This window comes from Chaetodon auriga, chromosome 15, assembly GCF_051107435.1.
Source record: "Chaetodon auriga isolate fChaAug3 chromosome 15, fChaAug3.hap1, whole genome shotgun sequence".
NCBI lineage: Eukaryota > Metazoa > Chordata > Actinopteri > Chaetodontiformes > Chaetodontidae > Chaetodon > Chaetodon auriga.
This window is the reverse complement of record NC_135088.1, coordinates 2,602,374-2,619,995: the sequence shown is the minus strand read 5'-3', so window position 1 is coordinate 2,619,995 and position 17,622 is coordinate 2,602,374. Positions and strand designations below refer to the sequence as shown.

General features: G+C 46.6%; 1 protein-coding gene across 2 annotated transcripts in view; it reads left to right on the top strand.

The window, feature by feature from the left end:
* klf8 (Kruppel like factor 8) overlaps positions 1-17,414 on the top strand; it is a 59,808-nt gene extending 42,394 nt beyond the window's left edge. Inside the window, exons 3-7 of one of the 2 annotated variants that reach the window (XM_076750198.1) lie at positions 2,829-3,098; positions 3,198-3,432; positions 7,948-8,059; positions 10,812-10,951; positions 11,479-17,414. In XM_076750198.1, the coding sequence (XP_076606313.1) occupies positions 2,829-3,098; positions 3,198-3,432; positions 7,948-8,059; positions 10,812-10,951; positions 11,479-11,660 (939 nt within the window). In that variant the 3' untranslated portion in view covers positions 11,661-17,414. Of the gene's footprint in view, positions 1-2,825; positions 3,099-3,197; positions 3,433-7,947; positions 8,060-10,811; positions 10,952-11,478 lie in introns of both variants that reach the window. The other variant, XM_076750197.1, reaches the window with a different exon arrangement.
* Positions 17,415-17,622: the final 208 nt, after the last annotated feature.

Below are 17,622 nucleotides of genomic sequence, written 5' to 3'. Positions count from 1 at the left end.
CTCGGCCCTCGTATCAGAAAGTTGCTTTTTCAGGCTTATTTTTTCCTCCCCGTCCTGTATCTCAGATCACAGAGCTCGCAGGAGTCCGGCGAGGTTTCTCTTTTCATTTCTTTCTTTCTCAGCCTCCTCTTTTGGGGGATTTTCTAAAGAGTTGTGGGTTTAATCTGAGCGACCGGGAAAAAGGGGGGGGGGTAACGGAGCAATACGAGAGTGAGTGGGTGGGAATGAAGCCAGCGAGCGATGAGAGGGTGAGGTGGGAAGAAACGAGGGTGTGGTTGATGTGGAGAGCGAGAGATGCTGGAGGGAGAGGCGGGGGTGTGGGAGGGAAAGGTGAAAGGGGTGTGGTCGTGATGGAGAGAGCGAGGGAGAGAAAGAAAATAAAGGGAGGAAGAGGTGGGGGCGAAGTGATGGAAAGACGAACGGACCGGGAGGGGAAGGGAAGGGAGTCGGGTGGTGGGTGGGGGAACGAGTGGAAAACATGGAGTCAGCTGATAGCTCCCAGTTTCCATGGCAACGCAAGGCCTTTCCCACCCACTCTGTTCCTCTCTCGCCTCTTCCTCTCTCTCCTCTGCCTCATCCACTCCCTCACTTCTTCCACACTTCATTTTCTTTTCAGGTTTTCTTTTTTCTCTTTTTCCAGGCCGTCTATAATCACGTTAGGGCCCTGCTTCCTTTCGGTTGCTGATCCCCCCAGTTTCTCTCTCCTCCCTCATCTCCTCTCACTGGCTTTCCTTTCCTTTCCTCTCCTCCTTAAATTCCTCCTTTCCTCAGCCAGCCTCTGTGCACGTTCTATCCGTTTTTGTCACGAGTTCAGTTGGAGCAGAGAGGATGAGCGTCACGCTGGGAGCTCAGTTCAGGGTGTTCTTGGACGCACCATCAAGGAGACTATTGATTCCTCCTCATGGCTGCGTTACCTGTCAGAATAATGAACTAAAAAATGTTCACTGACTGGATTTCTTATTACAAGCCAAGTCAAATTTTCTTAGAGTGAGGAAGAAAGCAGTGGTTGCCTGGAATGCCAAAAATGGCTGTACGTGTGCTGCATGTGACGTGTAGCGACCTGTAATGCACCGAGATATGCAAAACTGTCAGCACACTCCTTTAAAAGTGCTTATTTGCATATGTAATGAAAGCTGACTGCGGGAGGATGTTTATCAACCTTTCTGTCAGCGCCTTCGTCCACCGTCACACAGCCCAGCCTCCAGCTGAACTGTGTGACCCGATAAAAGGGCGTAGCGGCGTCTCCACCCTCTCCTCCTCACCCAGAGCCAAGCTGTGCTCAGCTGAACTGGAAGGAGGCCACGTCCTGGACTGGAAGCTCGCTGCTGCTCCCTTTCTCACTCCATTTCTCCTTTTTTCTTTACTCTCTCTCTCACAGTCAGTACCAGCCTCTCTCTATACCCGTCCAGCCCTTCTCTCTCCCCATCCCTCGCATTCTCCTCCACCTCCCCCCGGTGTCCCACACAGCAGCCATTGTTCCCCGCGCTCTCCAGCTACATGGCAGCTGAGCCCTGGGTGGCTGTAGAGGCGGATGGGGTGCTCCGATCCCCTGAGGAGGTTTGGAAAACTAGGGCGTAACATGAAAAAGCCTGACGCAAGATACATGAAAGCACTGATGCTGGATGAAGCGGTTCCTCAAAGGAACACAGTCAGTCTTACAGGTTTGAAAAATGTGGTCACACCTTGAAAGATAGGCAGTCTGCACAGGGCTGATCTGGTTTCACAAGTGTTTTTCTTTGCTGGAAGTTTTTTAATAGATGTCCTTAATATTCCTCAGAGCTCATGGATAATTTAGTAATATGATCAATTTCATACATCAGTTTTAATTGTCTTTCTGTGCCTGATGGCTCTAAAAATCAAGGTATGAAACACATCTTTTTGGTCCAGGTGCAGGCGTCAGTGTAGACTGCTCCATAAAGTACTCCCTAAATACTACAATACCCATGAGGCTCTGCAGCAGTTATGGACAAAATCCAGTCATCGTGAGGCAAATCATAGCTTTGGGAAATTCAACATTCTTTGTTTTTATAATCCTTAAAAAAAGACTGAGCTGTAGTTGCTGAATTCTTCCAGCGTTGACCCAGAATCTGGATGTGAACCGCTGAAAGTTTCATCAGAAAAAGTGCCATCTTTATCTTTCCCTGGCAGTCAGCAGCAGCACAACTGAACTCTGTGAACTAATGTTTTGCACAAAAAGTTGTGGTTAACTTTTTGACGTACACAGGCTCTTTTTTATCTAAAGAGCTAGATTTCCTAAAGACTGACGGTGCACTGTCTGTGCAGAAAAAGAGTGGGGCCTCCTCCTTCCTTCAACGCCGGACATCTGAAATGACTTCCTCCTCCTCTGTGCCTCCATAATACATATGAATATTTGTTTACAGCCTTTGCTGCCGTGGCGGTGTGTCTCCAGCTCAGTCTTGCTGCAGAAGAGAAAAATAATGAAATTGTTTCAGTTTTGGTGGTTTGTGTGTCTCCTGCTGGCTTTTCAAACAATAACGCAGCATGTTGGTATTTTTTGGCACGCTCCACTTCACTGTGATTACATCAGTCTAATTAGTACATCGGCCTGCCAATGAAAGCATTCCTGTGCTGTTGTTTAAGGACAGAATAGACTGAGTGGAGGATATGATGTGACTGTGAAGTTGAGGAGTCAGTGTGTGAAAGCTGGGTGTCCTGATGTCACCGAGCAGCTGAAGGATTTCATCAGCAGGGTTCAGAGGATCCTGATGTAAATGCTCTTTCAGGGGCTTTTCTATCCTGACGCATCCTGAATCTGTAAGATGTTTCCGTCTTTCTAATGGCCTTTTATTTTCCGTCCTCTCCAGCAGGCAGATGTAGGTGACGACTGCTCGCAGCCGACAGACCTGAAGGTGAAGACGGAGCCGCAGGTTTACAAGACAGAGCCGTCTTCGCCCCCGCCGTGCCCCGCCGAGGACCAGACCGAACCCGTTGACCTGTCGCTCAACAAGCCTCGCTCCTCTTCGCTTCCCGCTTCGACGTCGAGCGCCACGGTCAACCCTGCGCCCAGCGGTGCCGTGACCCAACCCAGCCTGTCGGCCACACCGGTCCCCTCTGCAGTACAATCGATAGGCTCCATGGTACCCACGAGCTCCCACCTCCTCCAGTGTTCCTCGAAGCTGCTGTGTGCTCAGGAGGGTTAAACTGATCACTTTCCCCTCCTCTCGCCCCCCCTCTAGGTCCTCTCTCCGGGCTCCATCTTGGCCACTCAGGGTGCCGGAGGTCAGCAGATCCTCCACGTCATCCACACAATCCCCTCAGTCAGCATGCCCAGCAAGGTGGGCCAGCTCCAGACCATCCCCGTGGTGGTGCAGTCGCTGCCTGTCGTCTACACCACCATGCCCACTGACGGCGTGGCCACGGCAGCCATCACGGTGCCGCTCATAGGCAGTGACGGGCGCTCAGAAGGATCCGGTGAGTGGTGACGATGGCTTCAAATAGTATTATTCCCATCAGCCTCGGCTGTAGGTTAAGATCAGTGTTAACATTGTGTGCTAACATGCTAACAACAGGTAAATGTTAGCATGTTATTTTGCCCAAACCAATTAGCAGTGACATCATTGTCAGCTGACACGCTTAACCTTTGTCATGTTGATCAGGTAAATATGGCGCTTCAAGAGCTGCTGTGTAGCTGCATCCATCTCCTTCATGCTTGTCGCCGTTTTTCTGAATCTGGCACAGGAAGATGAGCCAGTTCTTAATCCCGCTTTAAAATCGCCGATCGGCTCGTTTGTTTTGCAAACTGCGGAATCAGACAGTAATGAATAAACTGAGGTGTTGGCGTTAACTCAGAGGTTTGCAACCAGGCCGGCTTGTTTGCATATTAGCGCGGCAACATGCCAAAGAACACATGTTAGCATTGCTGCCTGTACTGTTACTGTTAAGTCCAAGCAGCCTTCTCCGTTGTTTTCTGTATAAATCCAACCACCGGCAGTGACTCATCTAATGTGAAGGAATAGGCCTCTTTGCTTTTTTCAAATTTGCTCCCATAATTGGTGACTTTACCTTTACTTCCCCTCTTGACAAGTGATGACACATCCTCCTCTGTGGGGAGTTGATCCAGGACATAACTTCAGCCCCACTTTATATGTGATGTCTCATAGATTGTGTCCTTGATGTGCTGCACAATGGTTCCTCCCACGCTACTAGAACTACTACCAGTGGACTGGATGCTGCTCTGTGCTGCTGCCTCAGTTTAGCATTGAGGCTAATATGAAAACTGAACATCACACAGCATCAGACACTGGATAGGAAGGTGTTTACGTCACCGGCATAGCAGAGAGAGCGGGTTAACATTTTCCAGAGCAGTTAGAAAAAGGCACTTTTGGTTGGTTGTCATATTTCCAGACCTCTCTTCCCTTCCTAGCGTTCTGTTTTTGACCGTCACACCTGCCGTTGTTCATCTGTGGTTCTGTCACTCTTGCCCACGCTGTCATTTACGGCGGGCTGTCGGCCTCAGAGGAGGACGGCGTGTCTCTCGAGGGACACGGTGTGCCTTTGTGGTTAAGTGGTATGTTAGTCTTGCCGTCCATCTGCCTGTCTGTCTTTGTCATTGTAGAAGCTCTCCGTCTGTGCCAGATGATTAATATTCCCGCTCAAATGAGAAAACTTGTGGAAAGAAATGCAAGATATGTTGTGGGAGAATGTTCCCGACTGAAATGCATCTGTCAGCGTTTCAACAGCTGATTCCATCCCCTAATATTTTTTGTCAGGGAAAGCTTGTTGCTGTCTCGTAAATCAAAATGTTTTCAGTTTTCTCTTTACGAGTAGGCGGAGTAACCCCAGGTCGCTGAGTGTCTGGTAATCTGTCATTTTTTAACTTGTACCTGAGCAGGCTCCTGGAATGTCCTGACCTTCTCTGACATTAAGATTAATCAGAGGCAGAGGTAAGGAATCTATGTCGAGCCGCTCTCAAAAGTCAGAGTTCACCCTGCTGTCGTCATGTCAGCCGTTAGTCAGCAGCGCCTCAAACTCTCCGAGCGATCCGGTCGATTCACGTTAAGCAACGGCCAACGGAGAGGTTGAAGGAGCCGTAATCCGTCCCTGAGTAAACACGAGGGGAAGCTCGACATTTGCTCAGGCAAGCTGGCAAAACAGGCCTCCACCCATTTGACAAACTGCAGCGGAGTCCGTGAGTGAAGCCAGTTCAGCTCGCCTTGGTGAGGGGAATAAAGACGAAGGAGGCAGTGACAGCTAGAAACGGTCCAACGCTCAAACTTTCCTGAAGATGCTTTTCAAAGGGACATTCTTAATATTTTGTTCTCTTCTAGATCTATAAGATATAAATATCATGCACACGAGCTGTTTTATGTTATTGTGCCCACCTGTGCAATAGTAATCCGTGAGTGAGTGAAAGAGTCATTTCTTCATCTGCTTTGCTTGAAGCTCATGGAAAACAGTCTATGCTCATGCTGCTATAATAAAGTTTTTAAACAGTCTCATCTTTCCAGCTGCCTCAACCAATCAAACTGCTGTTCGTTCCATAACTGAGAGCCGATTGGTTCACACTTAAGTCTGATCCCTCGCTGTCAACCACAGCACAGAGTTTCACAAAAAAGCGACCACATCAATGAAGTGTATTATTCCCATTTCACTGGGCTTTTACAGCTGTGTTTGGCAGCTTTGCTCGTTTCAGTGTCTGTAAGTGTCAGTCAGTGGTAGCAATGAGGCTGAAAAGCAACTTTTTTCCACACCTGGAACCTCACCTGACCGTGATGGCACGCTGTCCTGACATGCCCGGGACCTCTACGTCAACACTTGAGGTCAACAAAAATAAGATTTTCAACTTGCTCTTTAAAGGATGAGTCCAGATTACAAGTTGGGCCTTATTTGATGAACGAGTTCGAGGGAACAGTTCATGCATCTGAACCACTTCATTTTGGTGTGAAACTAGAAGCAAGTGCACTTGAAATGTTAGTGAGGAGGAAGTTGTTCTGTAAGCTGTGACGGATGTTAGCGGAGGACAGTTTGAGTCATGATTATATTGTTGTGTTTGGTTTTCTGTTTGGCCAACTTTCTGTTTAAATCCCGTCTTATTGTATTTCCTGCCTGACTTCTTTTAAGTAATGTTTTCCAGTGTCGTATTTCCCACCCTGGCCGGTCTGTTTCCTTCACGGCAAAGAAAGCCAAACAGATATCAAGAACATGATCTCACATATACAGTAGCGTACGGTTATCTTTTACTCTGTGTCCTCAGAGGGGTCATTCAAGTGTTCCCTCAACTATTGTAATCTAATATCATCTAATCTTGTGAGTGCAGGGTGGATTCTGGAGGTTCACTTATTAGCGAAGGAGCCGGCGGTGCTCATAGGCCACGTTGAAATGCTGCTTTGTTGCTGCGTTTCATCGTCCAGGAGTGCTGCGCAACACTGAGAGGAGGCGCACAAACAAAGATGTGAGCCAGACGAGGAGAAGGGGGGAGAGGGAGACGCTAACTTTGATATTTCCTGTGTCTTCGTGTACCTGCAGAGCGAACGAGCAGGAGGCAGCTGGCGCTCGCTGCTCGTGTGCTGTGGTGCTGTCGTGTGGGAGGATAGGTAGACGCAGATGGAGGAAGAAGGATGGGTGGGGTGGGGGTGGGGTGCTGCAGGGTCGAGAGGAGATGAGATGGGGTCGGTTAGCTTTTGAGAGAGGAAGGCTGAGGGATGGGGGGGGTGTGGGGGGGGGGTTAATTGTCTCCAGAGACAAAGAGCACTTCTTTTGGTGTGTGACCCTCTTCACACACAGATACTCCACCCAAATTCCTTGCATCACCCTTCCCTCCGCCCCTCCCCTCCCTGCTCTCTGCAGCCTGGGTGGACTTTGACCAGCATGGCTGCCACATTCCTGCAGAAAAGAGGGGGAGGAGGTGGGGGGTCGGGGAGTAATTTGCACTTTTGTTTTCATTCATTATGCTTTTATTGTGATGCACAAGTTGTTCTTTGTTTGCTCATGTCGTGTTTTCCGCTTTGGTGATATCGTTTCTGGCGAGCAGCGGCCCGTGAAATTGTCAAATTGTGAATTTAGGGGAAAAGAAAAGAAGGAGCGATGAGGGAGAGAGGTGGAGAGAGACTGAGGGGGTAATGTACCGATAGACTAAATAAATTAGTGCTGCTGTCTGACCCGGACGCAGATTATCTGAGAACAGATCATGATCTGCAGTGACATCCTTCACATGCATGCAGTCATCGGAGCAACTGTTTGGATAAAACTATTGAACGCAGCCGCTTTAAATATCAATCTCACCCCGAGACAACAGGTCGTCTTCTTTCTGCGTATTAGCTGAAGTGGAGGTGAAATGTCTAAATACCCAGCATTCAACAGGAAATATCTTGTGGGCAATTACTCTCAGATATCGAGAATTGAACAGCAGCTTAAAGGACGTCTCCTCCGAGGTGGAAAACCCCAGAATGTGTCTCGAACAGCTTGCTGAAACTCGAGGACAAGCAGCAGGGGCTTCTGATGCCTCCAGAGATTTGTCTTACGGTTAATTGCTTGTTAATTAGCATTGTGTTTGAGTTCTGCAGAATATTTTTTCATTAACATCTGTTCACATGTTGTGCCTCCTGCTGTGACATTGGGAAAAGGTTGTTGAAATGGGAAAGAAAGAAACAGACCGGCTGCACGAGGAGGCTCTAGCACGTTTCGGGGTTTGGCCTCAGATTTGATCCTCCATCAACGCAGCCTCGCAGGCCACACCTAACTATGCACACACACTCGGAGCGAGCCTTTGTCTTGCTAAGTTGCTGGAATCCAGGCATCACTATTAAGAAGTTATTAACCCCCTGCTGTTCTCTTCTGTCTGTTCCCACCCCTCCTGTCTGTTCCCACCCCCTGTTCTGCTTCCTCCATTTCCTAATTTAATTCACCGATTTATCTCTTTCTCTGGGCCGCTCGTGCTGTCTGTCCCCCTTCCTCCATCCCTCTGTGGTCATCCTGTCCTCTCTGCAGTTCGTATTAAGCCAGGTTCGACGTCTCCGGTGGAGTATCAGAGCGACAGCGATGCAGAGAGCGGTACAGAGTCTGGATCGGCCTCCCTCAGCGCCCAGAGCCTCGACGCTGGGTGAGTATGATTTGATCTTAAAGTGCTCAGATCTGCAGTCCACTTAATATCTGTTCTACAAACACGCATCATTTATTTATTAGATTGGAAAGTGTTAAAAATCTGGCTTGAAACATTTCATCAGTTGTTGGCCTGGATGTCAGTTGTTTTAAGTCTTTTTTAAGATCAAAGTCTGTTTCTACCAAACAACAGTGCAGCTGCATCCCTCAGTTTTCTGCAGTTCAGCACATGGGCAGCGGGTGGCAGTAATATGACGCAAACATGAGCAGTAGATCAGTAAAAGAACAGAAGAAGAAGAGTGCAAGTTGGCGTGAGCAAGACACGGTTTGAGATCATGAGAAAAGCAGCTTTGTTTAACCCAAACAGAAATGCAGAAGTCACAGTTTGTGGTTTTGGGAGAAGCTATGACTGATTTCTTAAAGCAGGCAGTTTATGTGTCCGTCCAGCACCTGTCATGGCGGCCTCACTGACGATTGAACTCCACGGTGCTGCCAACAGTCACCACACAACTCTTTTTACAACCATAAACTGTTGTTACACTTCTCTTTAGGTATAACAGCATGTTAAATAGGGAGCGTTAGAGGCGTTGTTAGGCTAGCTGCCTCCTCATGTGTGCAGCCTTTATGCTAAGCTAACCACAGCGCGGCATGGCAGACATGAGAGCGGCATCAGATTTTATCGTGTCAGAAAGGAAGCGGATAAGCAAACATTTCCAAAAACGTTGAACTATTCCGACTGTAAGAAAACTCCACAGTTGGAGCTTGATTGTCCGCGCCGTCCCAGCAGCCAATCGTGGTACAGCAAGTTCAGTAAGTATTTCCTCTTCAGCCTCCTTCATAAATCCGATGTTTGTAAAGCCGTTGACAGGGTATAAATAGCTGAAACTATGTGTGATGTAATCTCAGCATAAAGTTCACGTTAGGAGTCAGCGAGAGAGGCACTAATGCGCAGCGGGGTTTCTGGGAAATGCGGTCTTTGTGTGGATCACCTCCCTCCCCTGCAGCCTCCTGACTAATTACATTACTGCAGCGCTGCCTTGACTGGACACTTATATAACCTTATATAACCCTCTGTACAGCAGAACACACTGGAGACGGCCTGGCTGTATCACAGCGGGACAAATGTGCGTGTGTGCGTGTGTGTGTGTGTGTGCGTGTGCGGGCTCAGTACACACTTCATAGCTGAGGCCATTTGGTCCTCTCAGGGAAGGTGTGGACATTTGACAGGTTTCTGCTTGCAAGGCCGCAGAGTGAAGGTTACCGTTCAGTGAAGGTTCTTACAAGTGCGCACACACATGTGCTGCGTGTGCACTTGTGTGTGGGTGTGTATTTGCGTGACTGTGTGTATGTCCAGTGTGTTTATTAGTAAATCAGGACAGAGCTTCTGCCACACCCAGCGGGCGAGGCCGCCTGACTAACTGAAATTCAGGGTGTGGGCGTTGACGGTTAGCTAAGTGCTGTAATCTGCTGTGTGCGTGTGTGTGTGTGTGTGTGTTTGTGTGTGTGTGTGTGTGTGTGACAGAGGAAGAGAAAAGCAGTCAGTGAGAGAGAATGTTTAATAGAAGCAAAGTCAAGTGTGTTTTGTGGATATTGGTGATTATTTTTTGTGAGGAAGGTTTTGTGTGTGTGTGCGTGTGCGTGTGTGTACGTGTGTGTGTTGCTGGGCAGGGCAGTCCCAGAACTGGGGTGTAAACATGGTTTCGTAATGCAGCTTGCCGTCACACCTCCCTGTAAAATGCATAGACACAGAGAGGGTTTTTTTTGTATTTAAATCAACTTTATTTACATCATGATTATCAATATCAACAAATATCATTACATCAGAATGTCACAGTACAGACACTGACATTGCAATATCAATAACGTAATCTAGATATGTAATGATACATATTGAGTATAGAAGGGAGCGAGTCAGCAGCAGAATGAACCCGAGAGAAAAGAGGATGGTTGAGTCACATCCTCTCTTTTGTTGGAGGAATAAAAAAATGGAAGGGTGAGAAGACATGAAGGAGTAAACAACAGAGAGAGAGAGAGAGAGAGAGAGAGAGAGAGAGAGAGAGAGAGAGAGAGGGGGAGACAGTAATGCTGAAGTGGAAGCTGTTGTGCAGCTGTTTAACACAGTCTGACTCTCTGACGCCCCCCGGTGGCCTTAATAATCACTGTTCCATTAACCTGAAGCTGATGACAGACGTGTTGCTCTATTGTGCAGCGATGCATCACATGAATGTGGAACAACAGGCTGTAAAATGATCAGCAGGTTCAGGTCATTAAGGTAAAGACTTAGTCTGGCACAATGACGGAATAACTTCAATGAATTCACGGCTTTAAGACGGCGCTTTATTCACATGCGAAATTGCCTGAAACGTAGAAAGACAGTTTGAACATTAACTTGTGGACATGATTTGCTGTTTTTCACTACACACACATTCTTAATGGAGCGTTTTGTGAAGTCATAAAAACACCAATAACTGTCCTCTGTGCAGCCATTTCCTGCCACTTACAGGCTGACGTATGCGCCTGTAACAATACATAAGTGATGAGCTAAAACCGACAATATTCAGGCTTTAACGCTCACATTCATCTTCCAGAAAAAACTGGAATTCTCATGTTTAAGATTCTGTCTTTTCTTTTCATGCAAAAAATAAATCAAAAGGGTGTTTTTTCGGGAAATGGGACAATCTTGCAGAAAGTTAATGTTCTCTATTGGTGTCTCGATCAGTAATCAGCATCCCTCACTCCTCTTCCTGTCTCAGGTCGGTCATGGACTTAGAGCCCGTCGATCCAGATTCACCGGACATCAAGAGGAGGCGGATCCACATGTGTGACTATGAAGGCTGTAAAAAAGTTTACACCAAGAGTTCCCACCTCAAAGCCCACAGGAGGATACACACAGGTGAGACCCGACAAAACGCCATCGTTCTGCAGGCAGGTTATTTCTCAGGTTTCCTCCTCGCAGTTTAACCCCTCTCATTCAAAAAGTGGAGCTTCGTTTCCTGAAAACACCCACTGAAAGGTCGCTAAAAATAAATGAGCCAGAAGAAGATGTGATTGTTTCGTGGCACTGAGGCGTATTTTGCTGCAACACAAAAGCAGGAAAGGCTGTGAAAAGCGACATATTTTGTCGTTTTGCTGAAGGAAACCGGGATTTAGTTCTTTAAAGCCACAAAAAACAGTTGAAGTCTTTTATCTAATATTACATCTTCATATATTCACCATTTTCTACAAATATTCTGTAATCATAGAAGAGGCAGAGGCCGCTCTCACTGAGCTGAGTCGGGAATTCTTCCAGCTGAAGTCGGCTAACACGGGTTGTCCCGTCAATCATTCACCCCGACCTTCTCCTTCCTTCCCTTCCTCCTCCTGCGTCCTCCCGTCCTTTCCTCTGGCCTAACTCTTCTCCTTGTCTCCTGCCTCCTCCAGGAGAGAAACCCTACCACTGTACCTGGGAGGGCTGCACCTGGCGCTTCGCCCGCTCCGACGAGCTGACTCGACACTTCCGCAAGCACACGGGGATCAAACCTTTCCGCTGCACCGAGTGTGACCGCTCCTTCTCCCGGTCCGACCACCTCTCCCTGCACCGCCGCCGCCACGTCATGATGTGAACTCTGACCCCCCAAAACACCCACAACTCCCGATCAACCGACCCCTCACCCCTCGACATCTCAAAGTCCCTCACAGCACATCTTGTACCAGTGCCCCCCCGCCCATCATGAACCTCTGCTACTTCCTGTTTCCCCCACATCAGGACTGAAAGCCCCATCAGCAGATCTCAGCAAGACCTCCTTCCTCCTCCTCTTCATCTTCATCTTGAAATCACAGGAATATCAGGAATGTGTCTGTGTGGTTGTGTGTGCGCAGTGGCGGCTAGCGGATTTTTACTGTGTGTGTTTCAACACATCATCATCATCATCGTCATCATCATCATCATCATCATCACCGTCCACCCATCGACCCTCCCGCCCCAAAACAGTCCCCTCCTCATCCTCCAACTCTGCCCCACCCGTCACACAAGACGTCAAGAGAAGGATGAAGGACACCATCAGCAGGGACGTTCATCCATCCATCACATGCATCCATCCATCTGAGGAAGAGGAGGAAGAGGAGGAGAGACGTGTGTGTGTGTTGTCTTTGAACTCGAAGCGAGATGTGACTTCAGCTGCTTTTTTCTGTCTAATAAGATCGACTGTGTACATGTCCAGAGCTGGGAAGTCATGTGACTGCACGCCAAAGTTTAATAGTGGACGGATGTTTGGGAAAAACCCACGAACGTCTCAAAAAGCCCCTTTTCACAACAGGAACTTTCCAGGAACCTTTTTAGGAACTTTGATTTGCCTTTCCAAACTTTTCATTTTGACTTGAGGAGCAGTGGCAAAATTATTGATCTAAATGTGGAGCTCTGATCTAAGAACAGATAAATGAGGCCGCAGAAGCACCGAAAAAGTATTAAAATTCAGCTAACGGACCAGGAGCTGCAGAAATACACAGCAAACACTGATCAACACAACCATTCTGCTGTTTCTTCACATGCAAAATTGTGTCAGATGAACCTGATGTGGAGGAAACTTGCTAAAGGGATTCTCAGTTCCTGGTTCTGTTCGGAAAAGGGTCAAAAACAACCGAAACTCAGCTGGAGTCTATCAATTTGTGACCAGCGCGTTTGCATAAATGATGCAGTCGGCGTTGAAGGTGAAGGCTTCCCAGCTGTGTGCATATCAGCGTTCATGTACGTGAGCTTTGTCACAGCAGCTGAAGTGAAGTCAAACATGTGTTTCCTCTTTGGCAAACATCCATCTGAGCTTTAGATCTGAAAGTCGTCTATTCATCCCGCCCCCCCCTCGCCCCGCAGCCCCGACCCCACCCCCCCTCCCCTGGTACAGGGAGCTACAAGACTGTGAACTTTCTAAAGATTCGTTTGTTTTCATGGTATCAATCACATTATCGTCATTTGTGTGTTCTCCCCCCGCACACACCTTTCTGATTCTTCTTCTTCGATAACAGTATTTGCTTTCTGTGCGTCGTCGTCGTCGTCGCTGTCGTTTTATGATTTAAGGCCTTCGGTTCTGTTGCTTTTCTTTCTTCTTTGCCAGGTTTGGCGCTCTTAACAGAATGGCATCCTTTCTTTTTTTTTTTTTTTAATGATTTCAGATCCTTTTTGTTGTGTTCTGAGGCTGTGAAAAAGACTGAGGAGACACAAATAGTTTGAGATTACAAGTAAAACTCTCGCGCAGGGAATAGGGGAGCTTTTCTGAGTGTGTGTTTTTTGCGTGTGTTGTTCGTGTGCGTGTCTGTGGGTGAGTGTGCATGTTTTGAGACAAACACATAATCAGAATTTAAGATTTTTACGAGTGTGTGTTCCGGGCACTTGTTCTTTTACCTCTTGCCCGTCGAGCCTTAATAACTGAAGTCAATCTGTAAGGGCGAAACCAGGACCGCTGACAGAGGACGTTTGGCCAGAGATCAGCTGAGAGTCCCCATTAATTTCCACACTGTGTGTCCTTGATGTTTGCAGCGTTGGCTTGTTTTCTCATCGCTTCCTGTTTAGAGGATCTTACAGCAAGTTTCAGTTTTGGAGTTTAGAAGCCGAGAAGCTTAAGCTGCTCCGTGTCAAACTTTTTAAAGCTCACATTTAATTTGGAGACTAAACACACAACAGCCGACACTGTGCAGGCTTTTATTCAGTGTTTTTCATCATGAACCAGGTGGGTATTTACAGCTGCTGGATTACTTTATGGGCACAGATCATGAAGAGGGCGCTCCAGAACGAGCGGATTTAAGCCTTTTAGAAAAATCATTTAACTGACCGTTGAACACGTGGTGTCAGCTATGAGAAGCTTCCGCAGCGACAGTCCCACCCCACAAATATTACTCGTTTTCAGGATTAGCAACAGCAGAATCAGCTGCTCGAACAATGTAAACGCCATTTGCACTGATTCTACGACACCCACGGAGCAGCAGGACAGGGAGCCATCATGGTCACAGCGTCCAGGCCGTCTGTCAGCGGTTCTGGGCGAAACCAGGCACTGTGTCGGGCCGTCAGGGTCCGGAGTGCCTGCGGTTTAAACCACGGGGAAACTAAGCGCTCTCCTCACTAGCATTTCTCTCAGGGTGGGGGTCACTTCTCTTTCAACTGAGTTTCTCATTGCGACAGAATTTAATTTCACTAACTAAATTCGAACTCTCATGTTCATGCCCTTTCCCCGGTTTCCACACAGAGCCCCCCTGATTTCTCACCCGTGCTGCACTCAGATCAGCAGCTTCTTCACACTACCTTCAGGCAGTTGGAACAGAACTGATCCCCTGACCCTGCCCTCTAACCCACGGTGTCCATGTCTTAAGTGGGCTGTTCTTCAGCTCCCATTCTGGACTGAACTTGATTATGCAACATAACGCAGACCTCGCTCCAAGCGCTGTTCTGAACTCAGTAGTTGAGCACTAGCTGGTAGTTGCACTGCTGATATGCAGCTCACATAGGTTGTAACAAGAACCTTAAAGGGGGGTCAGGATGCGTGGAAGCGCGTGCTGTTGCTCTCAAAATAAACAACAAACTGAGGATGGGATCAACAGAACTGGCTTCCCGCAGCGCTGACGTGTCCCTTTGCAAACAAAAAGGCAAGACACATTTTGCTTTTGCGACGCTGTTCTCGTTAGCCATTCGGAGTTACCGTTGTTGTCATTTCAAAAGCTAGTTAACGGGAGCGAAACGTTGTACACCTGACTTTTCGTAGGACGATAGCCGAGATGGACGTGCAGGCTTCCTGTGAGCTGGGTGCATGCCGTGAACAGGGCAGATTGTTGTTTGGTCTGCACACTGCAAAAAAACACGACCTGTCTGAGCAAAGTCCCTGAATCTGGTCGTGGATTTTAAAGAGACTGAAGGATGCTGTCACTGGTATCAAGAGAAGTCTGGAGACTGGTTTGACGGAGTGCAGAATGAGGAGAAATGTTAAGAACCTGAGCTAAATTCAGTCACTTGTTTGGAGGGAGTTTGTTCTTTTTGCAGTGCAGAGCAGAGCAATGCAATGTTCCCATTCCTCTTAACATCCCCTTCTGCTTCAACTAAAAAAAAACATAGTTACTAAGCACATCTTTCTAGAAGAGTATATGCATTTGATTGCAATTTTCTTTCTTTTATAAACTGTTGATAAAGACATTAAGGACAATGACAAATAATTAAGATAAATCCATGTACATAAATGTATATAATCAAAAAGTGCAGAGTAAATGTAACGGGTGAATTTCTATTTTTAACACTGACTAGATAATGTGAAAAAAATCTTTTTTTTTCTTCTTCCTCTGTTGGTTTGATGAAATGTGTTTCATCACGTGTTCTTTTTTTCAATCTAATAATGCGTTCGTTTCGTAGTTTCTTAAAAAATGGTCCCACTTGTGTTGTGCACACTTGTTGCATGGAGAGTAGCCTTCCTGTTTTCTTATAGTGACGTTGGTGAGCATGTCCGTGTGTGTGTGTGTGTGCGCGTGCGCGTGTGTGACGGTGGGTTTCCCTTAACATTGACGACCTGAGGAAAAAGAAAAACCCACATTGAAACTGAATAATTAGGGCTACATTTATTAGAACATTAATATTTCTGCACTGGACCTCATTTAAAATCAAACTGTGTTAAATGTGAGATTTAGTTGGTTTGGTTTGTGTGTTCAGAAACTAAAAAAAAATCCATATTTATGGGGTGTTTTGGCTGCACAGGCACGAGTTTGGTTTCTGGTTTTACACTCTTCAGACTCACAGTGACAGAAGTGATGGATACAAACACGACGAAACCTAAATCGCCAACAGAAAAGCTTCTTTGTCCTGTTTGAAGTTCAGACTTCGAAGGAGTAAAATTTCCAGAAGAAACCAAAATCATTCACGTGCAAGTGACATTTTTTTGTTAGCTTTCAACAACACCTGACTGTTGCGAAGGCTCATGGGATAAGTTGTTGTTGAACGCTAACAAATTAATTTCTCTTGGTTGAGATTTTTCGATCCAGTGCAGCAGCAGATTTAATCCCTTCATGGTTCAGAGGCTAACGGAGCAGAAACCAGCTCAGGAGGTCGGACCGTGTTCCTGTCAATAAGAAAAAATGACAAAAAAGATGGTATCTATGTGAGATTTCAGCCTCTAACACAGTGCGGTGAAGGTGAATGGGTTTTTTTTATTGTAGGGCTCACAGCAGAGTCAAGGTCCGTTGGATTGGATGGAGTTTGCCCAGCTGTCATGTGATAACAGCTGGTTTTATGAAGAAGAGGGTTACAACCTCTGTGTGTCTGACGGTCTGTGGAGTCAGATTTAAATGGCGGCCTTGATGCTTTTCCAGTTTTTATCTCGTGGTTCACTCGGAATCTCATCTAGAAGCTAATAAGCAGACTGTTAGTGAAGGTTAGTTTGTCTAAGTGCTGTTTTCAAGGTCAAGGCCGAGCTGTCGAGCTCGTTTTTCACAGTCTTCAAGACAATTTTTCAATCTTCAAATACCACAAAAGAAATCCCATTCACCTCCACCGTGGCAGAAATCTAAGACGGACATGAAATAAAACCCAAACTGTCTGCGCTGCTCGATGCCACAAATGTTCTGTTTCTGAATTTGGTTCTAAGTGTTAAGTTTATTTCTTCAGACTTAAACCCACGTAGCACATGTACGTGTCATTGTGGAAATGACACTGACCCATCGCTTTACAAGCACACTGATCAGCTGTGGTGACCGTTGTCGCATCAGAATTGGTGTTTTAGAGACAAACACGCACTCAAACCTCCGGTTTCACACTGAGGACAGTCGCTTACGAGCCTGTTGACGATGACCCAGACAAAGTCTTATCGCTGGTGTTGGACTAGTTGCAGGGAGACTGATGCATGTGTTCGTGTTTTTCCCGCTTCCTGTCGGTTTTTTCGCGGTTTTGTGCAAGCTTGTTTTCCCTCGGTATTCTTCTAAATCTTCTGTTCGTGTATAAAGCAGGAATGTTCATCTGTGAACAGGCAGGATTTTATCCCCACTGAGACCTCGACAGGATAGAGTTCACGTCTGAGGGTGATGCGTCCGCCTGTGTGCCTCGACTCACCACGAATCACTTCCTCCGCAAATCAGAAATTTTAGGTATTTTCTATTGAATGCAGTAACTTATGGGCCAGTACTATATTTACCCAGTGCAATGCAGTTATCATTATAATAATACAATTATTAATAATATTTTTTCTTTTTTGTATTTGTACAGAACAAATGTGTAAAGATCAGTGAGGAAAACGTGAGCTTTTTGATACTGTGACTCATGGTGTTTAAAAGTCAGTTTCTCCCTGTACAGTTGTGATTATTTCCCCCTTCCTCCCTTCTTCTTTTATAGAATAAAAAATGTTTTTGGTGCAATTTAATTCACGGTGTGTCTGCGTTGTTTGTTATGTTTAGCTGATGTCCAGGATCCAGCAGATTTTCTTGTTTTGAAATGGCGTGAATGAAATCTGTTTTTATGTTTATTTGTGTTCGATATAAATAAAAACCAGGAAGGAAGAATTTTATACCAGTGATTAACAGTAATTCCTTACACGTTGCTTTGAGCTAAATGCTAACAGCATGCTCACA